The 21424-nt window shown below is 39.9% G+C and overlaps 1 protein-coding gene across 4 annotated transcripts in view; it reads left to right on the top strand.

The window, feature by feature from the left end:
- The window catches only part of FGGY (FGGY carbohydrate kinase domain containing), a 358793-nt gene that overhangs the window by 63547 nt on the left and 273822 nt on the right, over positions 1 to 21424 (top strand). For all 4 annotated transcript variants that reach the window (XM_080921783.1, XM_080921785.1, XM_080921784.1 and 1 more), the window contains one exon: positions 3131 to 3219. In XM_080921783.1, coding sequence (XP_080777909.1) covers positions 3131 to 3219 — 89 coding nt within the window. The remainder of the gene's footprint in view (positions 1 to 3130; positions 3220 to 21424) is intronic.

The raw sequence follows: 21424 nt of genomic DNA, 5'->3' as shown, positions 1-21424 counted from the left end.
CAATTCAGTGAGTGCTTAGCTGAGACTGTAGTGATTGGGGAGGGTGAAGGACAAAGGAACTTGCATGGAAAACGAGTTAGAAATTTATCTTCCTGGGCCAATATGGCAATTGATGGAAAAACCCTTGTAAATCTAGTAGCTTTGTGGGAGTTTTATTGAAACCTCAGAGCCAGCCAGTCTCTCAAGCATCTCAAGCTTCCAGACATATCCCTGTCATGCAGGCACTTTCCTCTTCTCCATGTTGACCAATCCACAGGCCTGAATTTGTAGAGAAAGCAGGGGATGTTTGTTAAGTTCTCTTCCATGACTATGTGCCTTCTTTCTAAAATTTCTTTTAATTTTTGAGACTACAATATAATCACATAATATTGTTTTCTATTTTAATTCCTTCAAACCCTCCCAAAAAATCCTTCCTTGCTTTCTTTAGAATTCATACCTTTTTTAAATTAAGTGTTGATATGTATATATATACATATATATTTCTATATTACAATATTATACTATATTATATATATTCCTATATTTCTAAATATATAAATATAACTTGTGTAGTCTTTCCGATGTTCCTTGTATAGATGCCAGATGCCTTTGAGCATGTTAATTCTGGTACTTCATTCTATGCAGGAGGTGACAGGGGTCTCTGACTTTGATCTATAAGACTGGGATGAGCTCTAGAGGCAGTGCTCCTGGGTTCCTCACTCCTACTCTCAGGACACAACAAAAAAACCTTGAAGCTTTCTTAGTGATGTTCTGCATGGATATCATTGTCTACAGCAGCCATTGGTATGGCTCTAGGCAGAAGACTGTGATCATGTATGGCCTTTAGTAACCCTACATAAAAACCAAACAGAAGCAGTTGTTTTCTCAGTGCAGGGTGATTGTTTAGCTTTGGCTAGAAGAAGTGGTTGCTCTGTAGTGGTTTGGCCTTTGATGCATGGTGACTGGTCTTGCATTTTTGGAACTAAGGAAGGAGGCTGCCTTTTCCCTGACTACCAACTGCTGCAACCACAAAGCACATGGAAATAGGCTTTTGAGACTGTCCAAGAGGTATATTGGTAGTTTGACTCACATAATATCAAAGGCTACTACTGTCTGGTTATGACTTGTTAAGTGTACAGGGTTATACAAGTTCATAGCTATGTTAGCAATATTTTGTAAATCATAAGCTCTGATTTATTTGATGTTAATATGTATGGATATCTAAAGAGAAATTTGGGGTCAATTTCCTTATTAACAGATGCTTTTCACATACATGGTAACAGAATGGTTGTAATTCTTTGGCTTTTATACCTAAGCCTTTGATGGGCTCATTGTACTAGAACCCTGTATTGAGACAGTGCTTGGACATAGGTATATGTGCTAACATAGAATTGAAAGAGACACTTAAGTAGGGAAAACCTAGCATTTGAGGATTCGAACATGCACAAGCTAGGTATGTGTCTGTAACATTGATGTAATAACTCCTAGCACCTTTGCATTGCTGAGAGAAAGCAAGCCATAGAGGTGGAAGTCACTGTACTGTAACAGGCCCGGTCACAGCAGAGAGATTGCCAGGGAAAACTAAACAGTCTGTTTAATAGGTCAGCATATTTTTATTGTACCACACAGGCACAACATGTTCTTTTGAAATCTGCATCATTGCCTTTAGGTTCCAGAAATATCCCGAGCTTATGATAAATTTCTTTTTGTGTACCTTATAACAAAGAATAGTTAAAAGCAAGAACACATAGCAAGTTGAATGACAGGTAGTCTTTCTTGCTTTGTCTTCTGTTGTCTTTACAGTCCTGAACTCTAGGGGCTTTGCAGAAAGTAGCTGCCTCATCCTTTCCAAGTTTACTCAATATCTAATTTCATATATAGGCAGAGCTTGAATGGCTTCATTTCAACCTTGATTTTAAAATCTTCTGAGAAGAAATGTTCTTGACTTAGCTAAGTCACATGTCAATTGCTGGCTTAATCAAGCACTTATCATGAGCGGGCTAAAGTCATGGAATGTCCACTAAGCAGCCAAAAGTTTATTCAGCATGTAGGAGGAGAGGTATCATGGTTACCAAAGCTACCAAAATTCTTGACCTCACAGAGCTTCCAGAGCAGGAGAAGTGAAGGTCATTACCTGTCTTAGTTAAGGTTTTACTGCTATGAAGTGATACCGTGACCAACGCAATCTTATAAGGGTCAGCATATCATTGGGGCTTGTTTACAGGTTGAGAGATTCAGTCCATTATCATCAAGGTGGGAGCATGGCAGCATCCAGGCAGGCATGGCACTAGAAGAGCTGAGAGTTCTACTTCTTGATCTGAAGGCAAAAGAATGTGCCTTGTTCTGAAAATTCCACACTTCAGGGAGCTACGAGGAGGATCTCAAAGCCCACCCCACAGTTACACATTTCCTCCAGCAAGGCCACATCTCTTCATAGTGCTAATCCTTGGTCCAAGCATATTCAAACTACTATATTACCATAGCAGTTGTGTGTGTGGTGTGGAACTAGGTAGAACCTTGAGTGGGAAGTACCCCAGTCATTGCAATATTAACCCAATGTACAGGAGGACAAGAGTCATGGGGAAAAATGCCAAGTGAGGATTCAGTTGACCAGACAGATTTGGTAGATGAAAGAAAAGCCCAGCAGCAAGGAAAAAAAGGCTCTTTGACAATAACGAATAAAAAAATGTCTGTATATTTCAATATCTTCTTGATTTGACTGTATACTGGCTTAGGCTGAAGTTCTTTGAGTTGCCTTTGGTCCCAGTCAATATGTGGGGAATTTTCATGACAAGGCACGCTGTAGATTCCTTGAGTACTTAGTGTAGTGTTTTCTAGTGTATAGCTGTTAACTTCTTACTCCATATTTGAAGCTTAGACTTGTATATCCACAGAAATGTCTTCTCCCTGGCCAAGTTGCCCAGAGGACAAAAGGAAATTTATGGTCTTTTTGGAAGGATTAATAATTGTCCTGTCTTCTTTCCTGTATAAATACTACTTTTATACCACCCTTTCCCAAGTCCTTAAGCAGATGTTTTCATGAACATTGTTGGCTCCATTTTTGTTTTGAAAAATTTGAAACATTTCTGAAAGAGGAGAGGAGTTGGGAAAATAACTCATAATTGATTCTAATATATATTTAATTTGGCAGAACTTGAGAGAGATTTCCTGGGATAAGGCGGGACATTTCTTTGATCTCCCAGACTTCTTATCATGGAAGGCAACAGGTGTCACAGCACGGTATGTTAATTACAAGTTAGATTTTATTTGTGTTCTTCCAGTCCTGGGTGTCTCTCTATATATTGCTTTCTTAACTCTCTTTGACTACACATAATGTTTTTACATCTGCATGTGATTTTGTGTCCTTGAAACATCTTGAATCTATCTTCTGCCTCCGCTGCATATGCTTAAGTACCATTGTTTCCTTCATGCTGGAATGTGAGTATACAGGTGAAGACCATTCATTAAAATTGCACACATTTGAAGGGAAATGTTAAAATTCAGATTGTACTCCAACTCTTTCTGAAGGTGCCTTCTGTGTGGTGAATTAGATAGAGAAAAAGATATGCTTCAGAAATTAGGGTAAGATATATGTTTTTCAAGGAGGTAGATGTTTGGTGAGTGCATGTGTTATGAACTTAAGTCATGTTTTATGTAAATGTCCTAGAATTGTCCCATAATACAATGGTACCTGTGTTAGGTCAATGGTTACATTTGAGTAGCTTACACATGTTAAAAATAAACTAGGTTCCACAGGTCCTTTTACAAATGCTCACTGAGTGTGAAGTTGTGCTGTCTGTGGGTATGAAGAGACCCAGGTATGAAACCTCACTCAGTATGGTAAAGTGGTGCTTACTTTGACCTCATCTTCAATGGATTTTAGGGACATGATTGGTCTTCTGATCTGAGAAGGAATCAGAATCTGGACCAGACAACCTCTGAGGACAAGAAGCAGTTGGAGTGGACAGATAGGGCCCTGTGAGTGAAGACAGATGCTCCTGACTGGGTTAGGCAGGCAGGCCTCGTTTCTATAAGTCAGCACCTGCAAAGGGGAAGATCCTCTTCTATCTCCTTATTTATGCTCAGGAGGAGCAGAGAGCAGTGACAGCTCCTGTCCTGCCTGTCACCTTGGGTAGGGTTGGGGCCTTTTCTTAGGCTAAGTTGATGAGAGTCAGAGTTTGGCCTAGGGGCTCCCAGAAAGATAATAAAGTCTGTGTTTCACAAGTATTTCCATTTTCATGTCAATCTGCTCCAGCCATCCTAGTGAAAGGATCATGTGCCCGAGGCCTTTCAGTGTGGAGGAAATTCATGTACATATGATGAGGACCTTGCCCATCCTTAGTTCTCCATCCTGCTTAAGAGAGGAGGCTGGAGAAGGCTGGAGGTCTGCACTCTGCCCTAGACAGTACAGCTACTTACAGGCAAGTCCACTGTGGATGGGGTGTGTGGCTGGAGTCCTCATCCTCAGTGTTACTCTTTTGGTTTGGCATTATCTAAAGTTATTTCTGAGAGGGTCTTTCTGTAGTCTTTTTTCCCTGCTTTTGTGCAGTAATGAACAAAATGTTATATTATTTTAGCCAAATGTGTCTATTAGACAGGGTGCTGCTAGTAAGTTGTGGTTTTGCCTGGTTGAAAAATGAAACCGAGAAGGAGGAGCACCTGGGGCCACTGCTTGCTAAGTCACAGTAACTTCCTCTTTTTTGTCTCCTTTCTCCATCCCTCCCTCCTCCCTCTCCCTACCTCCCTCCTTTCCTCTCTTCTTCCATTTTTCTTTTCCCCCATCTTTCCACATCCCTGCCACTACTCTGTCTCTCAGTTCAGTTCAGTTTTCAGTTGGTCTTTGGCTTTTCCCAGTAACTCTGGATGCTGAACATACTCATTCCCTGTTATCTTCTGCTGTATTTTGATACCAACCTATGGGCTTTCAGTAGCTAGCCCTGTCTAAAATAAACTTCATGAAATGGCATCCATACACACTGCGGATGTCACACTGGAGTGCATGCTTCTTAATAGTTATGTGAACTTGGGCATGTCTCTTCTCTGTTTTGAGTCTTGCTATCTATATTTGTTAATGGGGACCATATCCCACCTGCAAGCATGTGAGGATTCAATTGAAACTATTCTTTTAAGTAGTTCTTTTATAACAAGCACCTGGATCATCCATGGTACTATTTGTGTGCTAAGAATGTGTGTGCCTTTGTGTAGATGTCTCAATTTCAATTTGAGTGTTTCCATTGATGGGTTCTATTTGTTGAGACAGAGCCTCTTCGTTGACTCAGATCCTGTCCAGTTCTTGCTTGTGCTTTTAGTTTTAAATTGATTGGCTGCCTAGTTCCCGCTTTCTGGCAGAGTCTTTACAGTAAGTCCCTAATACAGTGCACAGAAATCCTAATGCTCTCACTACAGTTGCCTACAGAAAATACATTGTTTCCCTAGGTGCGTGTGCTTACTCATCTGTGAGTCCTTACAGTGAGAGTTAGGTGCTGTTGAGAAGTTTGTGCCATGTACTATTAAATAATAAAGCATTTGCAAACAAAAAGTCCCTCCTGTCTGTCCCATCTAGAATGAGGGAGATGAGGCCTGAAATAGAGTGTGTCAATGCCAAAAGAACTCTGGGCAACAGAGCAGGAACTTGGCACCCAAATGTCAAGGTGAGGTTCAGATTTGGTGTGCAGTTGGCTCTTTCATGTGCTTGTTTTGGGTGGCTTTGATGAAGTCAGTGCCAGAAAAGCTAGAGGGTGGTTTTCTTTTCTTTCTTTCTTTTTTTTTTTTTTTTTTTTTTTTTTTTTTTGTTATTGGCTAAGGCTAAGAATGGATTGAATTTCACTTGGTCTAAAGGTGACAAGCTTGTTTTTTGCAATAACAGTCTAAGAAGGTCCTTCTTTCTTGTTTTTTCTTCTCTTCCAAGAAAGGCATTCGGTTTAGCTGCTTATTTCTTTATCTGAGTCACTGAGCAAATCACTGCTTGGCCTCTGAATGATTTGTGATTCATGGCCACACTTTCTCCTGTATTAATGAAAGGAGCTGCTGCTGCTTTAATAACAATAGTGAGAGAAACAGGACGCTGACAGCAACAACAGTAAATGAATCCGTTATGAAGGGTCTTCCTTTTATCTGTGGACGGCATGTTCAAAATTTTCATTTCTATTGGAAGTCAGCAGCCAGTACTCAACACTGGAGTCACTACTGCTTTGCAATTTAAGAATTGAAATTGACCGTGTTAGTAATTTGCCACATTCTAATTACTGAGTGGGTAAGTGTTCAGATCATGAGAAATAGTCAGAAATATGAATAATAAACTTGTTCATAACGAGACAAAAACATATTGATATGCATTTGTATAATTGTATGCATACATCCTCTCAAGCAATATGAAATGAGTTTTAGTAAATGCACTCAAAACAGGAGTTGGATGTGTAACTATCAGTCAGTGGATCAGTGTACAGCACACACACACACACAAACACACACACACACACACACACACACACACACACACACACCAAACAAAAAAGCAAAGAAAAGCAACACAACAGTGATTTTACCTGAAAAAAGCAAAACAAAAAACTGGAATGAAGTGGAAACATTAATTCAATAACTGCATTGATGCTGAAACCTTTGTAGCTGCTGTACTTTTCTTTATAATTTTGAATAGATTTGTTTGTAAGCCTCCTGGTGGCCAGAAGGGAACATGGGAAGCCTGGCTGAAGCAATGAGGACATGAAGCTGTCTGGAGAACTGGAGCCTTGTCTAACTTAGTGGATCTGAGAGAAAGGTTCTTTACCTTATTAAAGGTTCATGATATTCCATAAATTACTTATGACTATGTTTTATTAATTCAATTACAATTTTAAATAAGCATTTGAAAATAGTCATAGGCTTATAAGAACACTGTGGATATGTATAAAGAATTCTCAGATGCAAAATGCCAAGTTTTTATAGCTAATGCATTAATATGTGGTGTGTTCATTATAATTAAGGAACCAAGGTTGACATATTATCATTAGCCATAATCTTTGTTCAAATTTCTTTGTATAGTGATGGGTGACACCTTTTTTGGCAGATGTAAACAAATGTCTGCTCCCCCACATACGGGACCAATAAGAGACAAAAATAAAGATACCACCAAATTCCAACTTGGTGAACCCATGAGTTTGTTGCAAGTTACTTACAGGAATGTGAGTGATGGGTTATGACCAGGAACAGAAATCACTCAAAGATAGCTGCATCACAGAAGTCTGTCCTAGCAGGGCATCGGTCACCAAATCTATAGTCTGCAGGCAGATTGACAGGTTAGAAAATGTCCTCTTCAGGCAGTCCAGCTGCTTTCTACCTCTTCCAGTCAGCTTTACTGGTCATAGTATGTTGAAAAATGTTTCCCAGCAGTTCTCATTGCTTACATACACTTGGAGAGGGAGGATATTTAGTAAATCTGGTCAGCTTTGGGGCCTCCCTGAAACCTTTGAGTTATTTGCTTTCTGTGGTTAAGGAGCTTACTACAGAGTGGAGTGCTTCCCTCACCTTGCAACATCCAGCATCATGAGCCTCCCTCCAAGGTAGATTTTATACAGTGCAAGTTGCTATAAAACACCTTAGTTTTTAACCTAATGGCCTTTCTTGGTTCTACAATAGTGCATTGTTTGGGCATATCTCTATAGTTCCTTTGGCTGTCCTAGTTTCTGAGACTTTCCTTATTATGATAATCATGCCAGTCTTGAAACACATAAGTCCTGTATGTTATGAGATTCCCACAAATGAAATGCTGACTATTTTTCTTTAGATGGATGGCTATGGACATTCTGTTCTGAGAGGTCACATACTGTTGCCATCAATGTTGATTCTGGTTGTCACTGTGTTGGAGCTTGCCTTCACCTGCTCTGTGCTGTGTTGTACTCTTGGGATGGTTCACAGTATACAGCCCATATGTACAGAGTAAAGTATTATCTTTTAACTTTTGGAGGGCAGAAAAGTTGCATGCATTATTGTGGATTATTTTGTATTGGAGAATTGTCTTTTCAATTTACTTATTTTTATTGACATGAGCCAAAAGAAATGAATGAGTTTGCTTCTTAGGTACAAGAGAAAATATTTCATTCAGAGGTTATATAGTACATTTTCTGGGACATTTATACCCTAAGGAAAAACAGGGCTGAATTTCCTAAACTTTTCAATTTATTTTACCTTACGTTTTGTTGTTTTATATACTTTTATTTTCTTTTCATGTCTACAGCAATATAAAAGTCTTCATTGGCTCTCAATGAATTGTCTTTATCCCACTGTAAAGAGATGAAACCTGTGGTCTGTAGAAGGAGCTGTGAGTTCTCCATCCTGATTCCAATGCAGTCAGGAGGGCACTCTCTTCTGTACTGGGCTGACCATCACAGGGGTCTTCTGACAATTTCTTATTAAATGCTACCTAATCACCCAAATGCACTGTGTTCTCCTGTGTGACTGCAGTGCAACCCATCACTTAAGACAATTAAGTTTAGTTGCATTGTTTAAACCTCTTACAGGTATCCTGCTGTTAAAAGTTTGGAGTGCCACTTATTCTTCCTTGACACTGGGTTTCTTACTGACAGCAACATCACACAAAGAGCATAGGCTAAGGTATGACAAGCCACCTTATCTCATGGATAGGAGCAACCAGAGAGAGAGGAAGCACTGCAGTGTCCTTGTCAATGGGACAGCACTCAGACCACAGACCGAGCCTTCAGCACATCTTAGATAGGAATGACGTACCTCAAATGTGGAGAACTTTGATGTGCTGGGTAGATGATGATGCTCAGAAGTTGATGGTGAGCACCATCTACATGTTCATGTGCATGTATGCACACATAGCTGCTGTGCAGGGTAGAAGGCTACACATACCAACTGCAGCTTACAGTGTAGGGCCATGCATGCTTAGCAGTCTGGATAGAGACCGTCCAATAGCACTATTGGCTCTCTGGTGGTGCTAGGACAAAGGAAATAGTGCATTACCACCTTGTCTTTAATACAGTGACTCAGAATGTGGCCCAGCGTTGTCTCTGGCCTTTTGGTGATGTGATCATTTTGTTTATCCTCTTGGAGAAAAGTGAGAAGATAGGGCATGAGGTCATCTGTGTATGCTAGTGCTATACATAGAATACACAACTTGGGTGAACATCTTTTCCAAATCTTTGCTAGGGTAAAGGAGAAGCTTCCACACTGCTTCTAGTGATGTGTTGCATTTCATAATCTTCTCTTAGTACTTGCCCTCCTGACTTAGGTTTGCATTTGCGTGTCTGAGATAAGAAAAAACATGTTTATAAAACATACTATAAGATTGGTCTATTTAAAGTATACAGTTCAATTGTTTTCGTATATTTATTTTTGTAATTAATACTATTCTGTGCTAATCTGCATGTTATTTTATAAACAAGTATCTTTAGATATATACTATAATGGTACTGATTATAGTTACAATATTATTTAAACTGTCACATGTTTCCAGAAACTGTTTATTATGCCAAGCAAGGACTGTCCTTGTTCCTTCTTCCCACTACAGCATTCACCAGCCCCTGAAACCTACAACTATTTTCTGTCCACATGTATCTTCCTGTTGTGAATACTCTCTGTACATTATTAGTCCATCTATTTCTTGGCTTAGTGGAATTTTTGAGATTTGTGTTCATTGTTATATGTAGTTGACTTTCCTTCCCCTTTATGACTAGACAATAATATTCCGTTTAAGATTCATGCTGCACTCCTCATCCCTTCATCTGGCGATGTGCATTCTGGGGAAGACTTGCTTGGTTTCAACCCATTGCCTCTTGCAATCACACACAGTGATTGTTAGGGACTTAGTTTGTTTTCTGTTGCTCTAATCTGGGATTGTATAATCTGAAAATAAAAGACAGTGTTTGTTTTAACTCACAGGACAAAAGCCATTTGCTCAGCTTCTGGTTAGGGCCACATGCTGTATCAACTCATTCAAAGGATCCTGAGGGGGAAGGAATGGAAACCATTTTACTGCATAAGATCCTGTTCTCTTAGTCTCTAACTCAGTGTGTTTGTCAGGGTGCTGCCTCTATGACCTTCCCAGGGTGCTTCCTCTTAAATATCTGACACCTCTCAATTCTCTAAAAATGGGAACCAGGCTTCCAGCTCATGAAATTTTGGAACCAATGATGTCCAACATGTGACAGTTATTCATAAGGGACTGTTCAAGTACCTGCTTTTAGTTCTTTGGAGTACTATGTAAGAGTCAAAGCTGGTGTGTATAGAAATTCTGTGTATAGCTTTTAGAGGAGCTACCTCTACCTCTCTACCTGTAGCAGAGCAGCCATTCTTATAGCCTTGCCAGCACTTACTTTCTCTCCTTTCTTAAAAGAAAAAAAAACCCATTATGATCAGGGTAAAGTGGTTTTCTGTTGTGATTTAATAGTCTTCTTAAATTTTAGTGCTCTCTGGTTGAAAGTAAAATTGACTAAATTTTGTTCATCATCGTAGGTAGGATGCTTTGGCTAGACCTTGAAGGGAAGAGCAGTTATTCATGATCTGTTCCATGCTAATGCATTTTGATTTGCATTGTTTTATAGTTGTATTGAAGGATGATTTCTCAGAACAGACCTAGATAAAATAGCCCTTCTAAGTTCTAGGAAGAATGATTCAGTCTTCTCCGATCAGTTGATTCTTGAATATAGTTAATAATGCTGAGAAATGACCTGTAAATATGACATGTCTTTACCCTTAGTTTTGGAAGATAAAGAAAATGTTTCCACTCTCTTTCTTTTAACCATTATCTCTTTACTGATGAATAATAGAAACAATTGAAGATTAGAAATGACACAACCATAAAGTCTGATTCTTGTAAATAAATCTAGAAAGAGTATTTAGACTATTGTAAAGGTCCCATGAAGTTATTATTATTATTATTATTATTATTATTATTATTATTACCATTTCTATTTTACTGTCTTTAGCTCTGAACTCATGATTGAGATTACTTTAAGGTCCAGGGTATTTCTGTAGTGTCCATGATAAAAAGGTGGCACCTAGGGTGTACCACAGAGCTGAGCTAGCCTTATATAAATGACCTGCCTGTGAGATCTGTGTAATACTTGCATTTATATCATCATCAATCAACACTTAGATTTATGGGCAAAACTAGCCAGAGGGAGGCTGTTTTATCTGAGTACCTTTCTATACAAGTAAACTTGGAGTTTTTTTACTATTAGAGAAAAACAAAAAGGCAATTGGACAGGACAAAAAGACAATTATAAACCCATCGTTTCTTAGTAAATTGCATTGCTCAGTGTCCTAGATATCAATTTATAGTATTTCTATCATAATTATAGAGAACAGTATATGTGGTACTTATGGGAGAGAAGTTAAAGTCTGAGGCAACCTTAACTCAGTTTAGGTTATTACCTCATCTACAAATCAATTTATTTATTTTTGATCTGTAATTATATAAGATCTATGAGATTCTAATCAAGCAGTTGGTGCCTGCACATTCCTTGAACTCTTAAAATCTATAAAAATAATGGAGTCATAAAAATAAAATCGGAGATACCTCAGTAGGTAGAAGCATGTCTTGTTCTTGCAGAGGACCTAAGTTCAGTTCCTAGTGCCGATGGTGGGTGGCTCACAGCTGCCTATAACCTCAGCTTCAGGACACTTGTGCCATCTCCTGGCCTCCATGATACAGGCACTCATGTGCACAGACCCTCACACAGACGCACAGTTAAAATTATTTTTTAAAAGCCCTTTTGAAAACAAGAAATGGAGCCAAATGCTCTTTAGCTGGAACTGTTTACTGATATTATTCACCTGGTGGCATTGGGAGCACACTTAACCCCCGTTAATCCATTACCTTTTACTTCATGTGAAATTTATTTACTTTCTTTTTAGTATTATATTAAGGCAAATTCCAACTCAATTAAGTAGCTCACGTGTGGGAGAAAAGTACAGTCCTTTCAGAAATCAAATAAAGCTGATGCTCCCCTAAGCCCTTTCAGTTTGAAGGTTTTATCTTCTCTTCTTCAGTGAGACATTGAATAAGAGTACTCTGGTACCTCAGAACTCTTGTGAATGTGAAGATGAAACCTTTATGGAGATTCCTCTGGACAGGGAGGGAACTGGGCAGGAGAGAAAATGAAGAGGGGAAGGGATCTGAGATCAGAAAGCCAGGGAAAAGAGGGCCAGGAGAGTGAATGGCAACTGGGAGGGAGGAGCATCTCTAGGGCTTGCTAGTACCTGGGATGGGGGAGGTGCCAGAGAGTCAGTCTACCATGGTGAGACTAGCTGAGACACCTCTCAGTGGGTGATATGAAGCCTGAAATGGCCACCTCATGTAGCCAAACAGGACTCCCAGTGAGGCATAGGGACACCAACTCACCCATACAACCTTTAAACCAAAATTCATCCTGTCTACAGGAAGTGGGGGAACAAAGATATTACAGAGACTAAGGGAATGGACAACCAATGACTAGCCTAACTTACGTCCATCCAATGGGCAAGAACTGATCCCTAATACTATGAATGGTACTGTTATGTTGCAGACATGAGTCTTCCATAACTCTCCTCTCAGAGTGCCCAACGAAGCAGCTGACCAAAACAGATACAGAGACTCACAGTCACACATTAGATGGAGCTTGGAAAGTCTTATAGAAGAGCTGGGGAATATGGACCCCACAAGAAGACCAACAGAGTTAACTAACATAGACCCTTGAGGGCTCCCAGAGAACACCAAACAAAGAACATACAAGGGCTAGACCTAGCTGCCCCCCACCCCCATGCACATATGTAGCAGATATATAGCTTGGTCTTTACCTGGGGATCCCCAACTCCTGGAACAGGGCCTGTCCCTGACCTATGTAGACATTAGCACTTACCTATCTCTTCGGATACATGAAGGTTAGAAGGTCAGGGGGCTTCTTTCAGTGTTTGGAAGTAGATCAAATCTAGGTGCAGAGGTTAAGCAAGCAGCCTCACATTTGCCTTAGGGTATAGTTGCCTTGTGTGACTGCAGTGCTAATGAGATGTGTCCTTTGTTGAGACCCACTGGTCTGTCCGTGCTCAGTTTCTATAAAGCTTTTTGCTAGGTTCTTTGCTCTGTACATCTAGACATAAATTCTGTGGATAGTGCATTGCAGAAATTTTCTGACTGAGTTGGCCTTTCCTCTATGTAACCTTTTATTTATTTTTTCTGAGTCCTCAGATCATCTCTAGAATGTATTTCTATTTGCTGTTTTAATTTGGCGAAGTGGAACAGTCATAGAATTTGGTTTCTCATTTACAAATAGGTATGATGGTATATTCTCTTTTGACAGTGTTGGAACTACGAACGTGATACTGAAATCACAAGTATTTTCTTCCTGAGAATGAAACCAGTGTATGAGGCTAGATGGTCAGCAAGACCTTTGTACTATAACTTGATTAGGGGTATGTTTTCTTGAAACCAGGTCTCCTATAGAATGGGTGTCTTTGCAGACTCTTAAGTTAGTTTGTTCCCAGGGTGGACTCCTCTGCCAGTGGGCTGTTTCTTGGCTGGTAACAGGATCTTCTGATTATTTTGTTCTTATTATGTTTTTCTGGTAGCTTTCAGATTCATCTTGTGTCATTACAGGTATTAGCATCTGCTACTGGAATTGAAGATATAGCGAGGGTACAACAATGTAGCTGTGTTCAAGATGGGATACAGGATGCAGAAGGGAGGTGAAGTGGGGCTTGAAGGACCACGGGTCTTGACTCTCATCTGTGAACTGGTGACTCTCACCTGTGGTGATCTGGTGAGAAGGCTTCCACCATCCCCCCACCCCCACTTTGGATTTTTTTTCCTTAGGCTCTCTTTCCCTTAGGAATGGCCAGTTAAAGTCTAATCTTAGAGTTAAACCTCTGGGATCCAACTTTACATGGAAATTCTGAACCTTCCTTCTCTTCTTTTTCCCCGTCTGCATAGTTTCTCTTTTTAAAAATTTATATACTTTCTTTTTGCTACATTCATTTCCCTTCTTTCTCAAGGGGCCTTTGAAGAAAATATTTAAATGTTATTAAGAAACTACCATCAGGGAACCCTTTGTTCTAAAGTCATTTAGAAGATTGCTTTCATATTTGTTAATGAAAAACAAAAAAACCTGTGTGTTAAAATGTGCCAAACAGTGCATTCATTAGTGAAAACTCTCAACTCTGAATATTTCCCAGCTCCTATTCCAGCCCTGTCCCCAGGTTTTGTAGAAGTCTTCAGCTGATTCATTCTCCTCCTTTCCTTTCTGGTTCTTAACTAGAAGGGAGCCTTTATTTAAAACCTCAAGTGCTGCAAATGCCACTTCACCTGTTTGTATCCTTACCCCTCTCTAATCCCCATCCTCTCTTTCCTCTCTTCTTAGGAAACTTCCATTTCCTATAAATTGAGCTGCAGAGAGTTCCAGAGAGGTGCTTGGACTTTTAATTAGTATTGACAACCCCTTCTGCTTCGGGGTTTGCCCTGCAGTGTCTCTGGAAGTCAGGTTGCTTCCAGTAGGAAGGGGAGGGAGGCTCTGAACTAGATGTGCTTCTGAAGGCCAGCCCTGGAGACTCGGAGCTCTGAGCCAACCATGAAGTCATTTTTTAATTTAAGGCGTCTTTTTAATCCAAGGCAGTGTCTCTTAATTTGACAAAGGAAAAGCTGCAGGCTAAGCAGCTCTCACAGAGAGCTGGATGGAGCTGGGTGCTTGTAAGTCTACATTGTGCTAGGAAAGGCCATGTGGAATAGTAGCTTTCTTTTTTGCTGTTTACTATTTTCCTTCTCTTTTCACCTTTTTTTTTTAAACTGGGCCAATTTAGCCCTGCAGTCTGGCCTCTGCAGTGGCTTGATGTGAAATTTGAGAAACATATGTAGTTTTCTATTTCAGGAAAATGATCTCAGGGATTGAATGTGGTTTTTTTTTTTTTTTTTTTTTGCTGTTAAGCTCTGATCTTGCCCAGTCTGGGTTTCTTTCTTTTTATTCTTTTTATTCTTCTTTGATGATGGAAAAGAGGCTGCGAAGTGCTTCTTTATCAGAATTTCATGCAATAAAACTTTAGGATTGATTTCTATGCTTTGGCCCCATCCCCTCCCAGGCCCAAGACACAGTGTCATGTGTTGTTGAAGTGGGAAGAAACACACATTGTTCCCGTTACAATGGCTTCATTGCTTGCTTGCACACACATGAAGAAAAACGGCCACTGTGTCTTGTGTCTGTCCTTCACAAAAGCTATTTTAACTGTAATTCAGTGGAGGACTGGGGGTGGGGGTGTCTGTGCACTGTTTTACAGAAAGGAAAAGAGATCCTTTGGGGGAAAGCCTGCTTTTATTTTGCTTTGGAAAAGAAATGGTCTCTTGATAATTCAGTTAGAACTGTCTCCTGTAAGCTAGGCCTCCCTCTGTCTGCAGTGGACTAAGGCATGGCCCCAGCTTCTGAAGAACATCCCAGCCAGTGAGGAGAAAAAGGCCGTATGAGTAGGGTTCTAGAAATTGCTTTTTAAAGATAGTGGTGTGTTTTTCTGTTTCGCTATCTAGGGATTGTTGGTGAATTAACAGGGAGGAGATAGGAGTCATCATAGGACATACTAGGGATATAGAGAGAAACCTCTCTACACTAGACTGGAAGGGCTAAGGGGCAGGGCAGAGGAGAAATCCAATGAAGGGCTTATCCTATGGGATGAGAGCTACATTCTGGGATATTGTGCATTTGTCCTAGGTGGTCCTGATAGTGTGCCAAGGGACATGTTCTGGCTCACACAGCTTCTATGGAACAGAGGCTGGGTCCCACCTAGGAATGCATGGCTTTACAGCCATGTCTCTTCCTGTGCCCCATCTTTTTAACAGAGAAGAAAATGTGAAATTTCTAGTTTCTTTTACACTGTACTCATGTCTCCTTTCTTTGATGTCTTGTAGAGAATTGCCTCAAAGCCTCACCCTCTGTTGAAACCCTTTGTAAGGTTTAAGGGATTATCCAGCAGTGGTAGAGGTATCCTTCAGTGAAACAAATGCAGAGCTTAAATACCAGGGTTCATAACTAATGCAGTTGGTTGTTGGTAGGAAGGTTCAATGAGCATCATGTTGGTTGGAGTCAGAGCATCCCTGTGAAAGCATTTCTGATCTCTGACTAAAGAGACCTATATCCTCAAAATTGGGTAGTTATGTGTGTTTATTATAAACAACAACACATTCTTGTAATTGGTTTTCCATTCATAATCCAGTATTTACTTTCCTAATGAGTTTCCACATACAATATTCTAGTCCTAAAAATCCAAAAGTTGCCTTTTGAAAGTAGTGTGGAAATATCCTCCATGGAAAGAAGGAAGTGAGCTCAAGGATGAGTGGAGTTTGGACTCTGGAGTGAAAAGCTACCAAACAGCTTTCTTGTGGCTTCACATTATACCCCTTTGTACTTTCTTTTCTCATTTGTTCATCATTGCTTGGTTTGGGGGTTGGAAGAGATTATGTGTAGAAAGCTGTTAGTATAACAGGCTTAAGGCATGCTCGATACCTTCATGGCTATTATTGCAAAGTTTGGCTCAGGTAACTGATGCTTGGTATGAAGGTTGGACATAAAACCATTAACCTTCAAGATGTCATCACTACCAAGATATCATGAAATCTATATTTGAGAGCCAGTGAGATGGATCGGTAGGTAAAGGTATTTGCTGTCAAGTTTGACCTTGTGAACCTGTGATATGATGTAAAGAGAGAACCAACACCTTCCTGCAAGTTGTTGGCTGACCTCCACATATGTGCACCCCCAATAAGCAAGCAAGCAGCAAACAAATAAATACATATAGTAACAAATAAAACCAACTTTATGCATTTATTTCCTTGTCATCTCTGTTAGCTTTTTGTTGCTATAACAAACACCTGGGTTAATTAGTTTGTAGAGGGAAAAGGTTTATTTTGGCTCACATGAACAGTTGGCCCAGTTCATTTGGACTGTAGCAGAGCTGCACATTAGGAGTGTCAGAACAAAACTGTCCACATTACAACTGGTTTGTGAAGGAGAGAAACGAGCTGAAATCTTCCAATTAGGACCCACCTTGTAAGAGTTTCCATTGCTTCTCACTAGTGCCAAATTTGAAACCAAATCTTTAAGCAAATGGGCTTTTGGGAAACATTTCAGTTGCAAACTATAATAACATTTTTGATCACCATGAACATAGACTCAATTATACTTTTAATTTAAAAAATTAATTTTTTTCATAGTACCTGAACTGAGCTTCTTTTAAGTCATTTCAGACATATCAGACGTACCCCAGGTTTGGGCAAACCAGCCTTCGTACATCTGTCTTTATGCACATTCTTCCCCCTCATGAGAAGGTCAGTTGTACCATTTTTCTACATGTCATCTGTCAATCATCCTTTCAGATCTGCCTTAAACATCCAGTTGTTTTGGGAGCCCATTAAACTGCATTGGTTCCTCGGGGACATGTCTTGTAATTGGATCTTGAATGCCCTTCTTTCCCACCAGGCCTGTGCACTAAAGGCTTGATCTCTCAGGGAAGCACTTTTGAGAGATGATAGAACCTTAAAGGGTTAATGCTAGTGGGATGTGTTCAGGTCATTGGGCTTCATCCTCAGAGTCAATGATGAGTGGGACATTTTCCAATCTAGCTTTCCTTTGTGCCCTTAAGCTGAGAAAGCTTGTTCAACATGCACTTTTACCATGATGGCCTGCCTTTCAGCAGGCCCAAAACAATAGATTGACTGATCAGATTGACATCTACATCTGTGAGACAAGGTAAATCTTTCCTCTGTACTGTGTGTTCTGTACCCCATGCATTTCTTCGTATGAATTGCTGACTGACCCTCCTCCCCATTGTTTCAGTAGCTCCAGTCCTTCTCACACCGTGCTGTCGTCAGTTCTTAACATGTTTCTCCGGAGGCACAGAAACTCACTGGATCAGTTGGTCATCTTCATTGCTGTCTGTTCAATGTGCATGTTTCCTGTTCTATGGCCTGGACTTGAGAGGAAGACAAGAGGAGGACTAGGGGTGCAGAGATATGCACAAAAATATTTATACAAATAGGAAAGACCTTATATAATACTTGCATGGAAACATGGGACAGTCAGCAGAACACTCTTTTACAGTGGGACAAAGTCAGCTTGATAAGCCATGCCGCACAGAAGGAACAGGATTTCTCCAGTGTGCATGGCCTTGGGACTGATAACCATTGCCCTTCAGCGGAGGGGAAGAGTTGCATTTTCAGGGTCCAAAGTCACAGTTCCCCCAAGGCTGTGGCCCCAGGCCATTACTGACCTTGTCAGTCATGTCCCTGGCTTTATACGAGATGCTCCATTCTCTCTCCGTGCGTTTGTGTCTAGGGAAAGCCTTGGATTGGCCAGGCTCCCAACAGTTGGACGCTGAGAAACTTGCAAGGATAGCTTGGAAAGACTTGTTCTTTTTATATTTCTGTACTTAAAAGACACACTATATTCCAGAAAAGCTATATGGTATATAGGTTACATACAACTTTATCTTTGCCATTGGTGTATTTTCCAATTTTAGAAATGTTTTGAAAGCTTGGCTAGTCTCCCAGTGGGGATGACTAGTGCATCTCTAGCTTGCTGCTTCAGGTCATCTGACTAAGCAGAGTGTTTGTGAACAACTCCGTATGTATGCTTTTCTGACTAGTCTGTAACTGTGACAGTGCAGGAATCACAAGCTTCTGTCCCCAGTTGCTGCCATATCATAATTTGCTGAGCACAGACCACACCTATGATTTGGTGTCAATAGGTTGTAAATATTGGAGTACAATGTTTCATGTGCTTGTAGTTAAGCTGGGGTTTATATATATATATATATATATATATATATATGTGTGTGTGTGTGTGTGTGTGTGTGTGTGTGTGTGTGTGTGTGTGTGAAAAACAATTAAAGAAAAATTAGGAGCTTTCAAAGCAATAATAATTATTGTAAGCTAAAGTTAATTAACAAAGCAGTAAGTGAATTTAGAGTAGTTTTAATGTCACCATGTCTATATAGTATGTAGTTGTGTAAAGTGATATCTCAGGACCTCACACGGACTTTCTGGCTTCTCTAGAGTAGCTACATTCAGGGTGAACTCCCTACAAAGCAACACCATTTGTCCTTTATAGTGATGTGTGTGTGTGCGTGTGTGTGTGTGTTTAAGTGTGTTCGGGCACATATGTCTTTGTCATTGTGTTATAGTGGACTTTGGTATTTATACAATGGCATGCTATTTAAAATTCTAGCATTGGAGCTCTCAGATCTCCCACACAATATAGATACACAATAAGTTACAACATTTGGTTAGGTAAGTATCCTCTGATTTTTGTTACCTAATAGTGCATTTTGCAGAATAAATTTTTAATCATTAAACAATGCATGACTGTATAGCAATAACCTTAATAGTTTATGTTAATACTTAAAACAATGTCTGCTAGGCACAAATGTATTTTAGATATACAAATTACTTCAATTCCCAACATCCTTATGTTATAGTATATATACTGTTACTATTATTATCACATATAGTCTCTAGATAGGAAAACTCAGTTTGAGTCATAGAGCTGAGGTTTGAATCCCAGAATTTAGGCTATTTACCTTTATAGTATATGCTACCTCTGATTGGTACCCATTAAATTAGTGTTTTTGTTTTCTTCAACAGATTATAAAATGAATCAAACCAAAACATAGTTTTCTAAGATAAAGATTCATTATGTGAATGAATACTGTCACCCCCGTGTTCTCTTAAGTGTAGAACCATATCAGGTCCTGAGGAGCATGTGGAATATATTAGAACTGTGCCTTCTACGTCCTTACCCCCAGACCACTGAATTAGAATAGTCTGTCTCGCAAATTCTCTGTGCCTTCTGCCAGGATATAGGGGGAATGATCATTTTTCTCAGCAAAACCTCAGCCCTATTGCCTATTGACTTATGCATATGAAAGGCAAGAATTCCAGGCTTCGAACTGGACTTGAAACTGGGTACAGATTCTTTACCCCTTGAAGGTGACTATAGCTCAACAGTCTCTGCATTGTCAGAGGTACCCTCATCTACGGACAGTTGCAACATGAAGATTGTCAGATATGTAAGAGATGCATATGTGGTGCTGGTATGTTGAAGAGAAATTAGACGTGTTAGGTTTAACCACTAGCATCATTGTCAGATTATTCTAAGAAACAGTTTATGGATGTCTTTCAAGAACCAAGGACTTCAGAATGCTCCAGAATGACTTATATTAAAAATAAAGGTGGAAAGTGCAATAACAGAAAAAACAGGTTCCAGTTTGAGTTGTTTATGTTTCAGATCTGCTTGTTTTCAGAAAGGTGATCTAATTATGTCAGAATATAGACTCAAAGTTTTCTGTGTGTTAAAGGGTTAATTGTTAAAAGTCTAGACCTAATGACTGAATGTATTGATGCCTCTGTCAGAGGTATATGATATCTGCTTGTAACAATCGATTATTGCGTTTATGATATTTGAGTCTGCAAAAACTAATCTTAATTTCACTGCTATTCCACCGCACAGCATAGCATGGCTGCTGACATACAGGGTGGAATAGTTTGATTTACTAAGCTAAAAGTTGAGTCGTTTCAGATAAGAACACAGTGAGACTTCCTGAGTGCTAATGGCCATAGAAACATCTCAAATATTTGGTCATAGTAATGACTTTGCCAGAAAGTATCCACTGAGCATTATCAAATCATGGGGGGGTGGGGGGTAAGCACAGATGGACGAAAGCCAAGGCAGTAGTACTGAGTAGATGCCACTGGAAGCAGAGGGTCTCTTAGGGAGTCATTTTCATGGATGCCTTCAGCGCTGTGTAGAGTGTGGGTTCATTGATGTCTGTTGGCTGGTACCAGTCTGCCCTCCCTTCACAGGCTGACATTAATGGTGGGCCCTACACCACAAACGAGCGGGGGAGTATTCCATGCCTTGCTGAAAAGAGTACTCAACTTACATAGTTTCGTTTTAATATTTTACTCTTGTCTTTGCTCATTCACAGAGAGAGCTTTAGACTCAGCTCATTTAATCCTCACTTCAAAGGGAGCGCATGCGTGTTTGACAACAGTGGCGCCCATTTCATCCATTTCACAAACTCGCTGACCTCTGAAGAACATGCACTCGGGTCAGAGCTGCCAACTGTAAAGAAATCCATGCAGATCAAGGACTTGATACTTTAAAAGCACATCTAAAGAATGCGCCTTTCTCATGGTTTTTTTTTTTTTTTTTTTTTTTTTTTCAGAAGTAATTTTTGGGAAAAGCCAGCAGCTGCTGTAGTCTTAGGAAGATAGAATGTGGGAGAGTGGAGACTGGGCCTCGACTTACAGTGTGGTCGCGTACCCTTTTATTGCAAGATACACATGATGCTCTCAGCCATTCACATCAGCATTTTCTTCCAGCTGCAGTTAATTTTATCTCATTCTGATTGATCATGATTATTTGTCTATAAAAGTTAAAAGAAAAGTGCTTGGGAGATGGCTCAGCAGTTAAAGCGT

This window comes from Micromys minutus (genome assembly GCF_963924665.1).
Source record: "Micromys minutus genome assembly, chromosome: 9".
Taxonomy (NCBI): Eukaryota; Metazoa; Chordata; class Mammalia; order Rodentia; family Muridae; genus Micromys; species Micromys minutus.
Note: the sequence above shows the minus strand (reverse complement) of the source record. Positions and strands in the feature narration are given on the sequence as shown.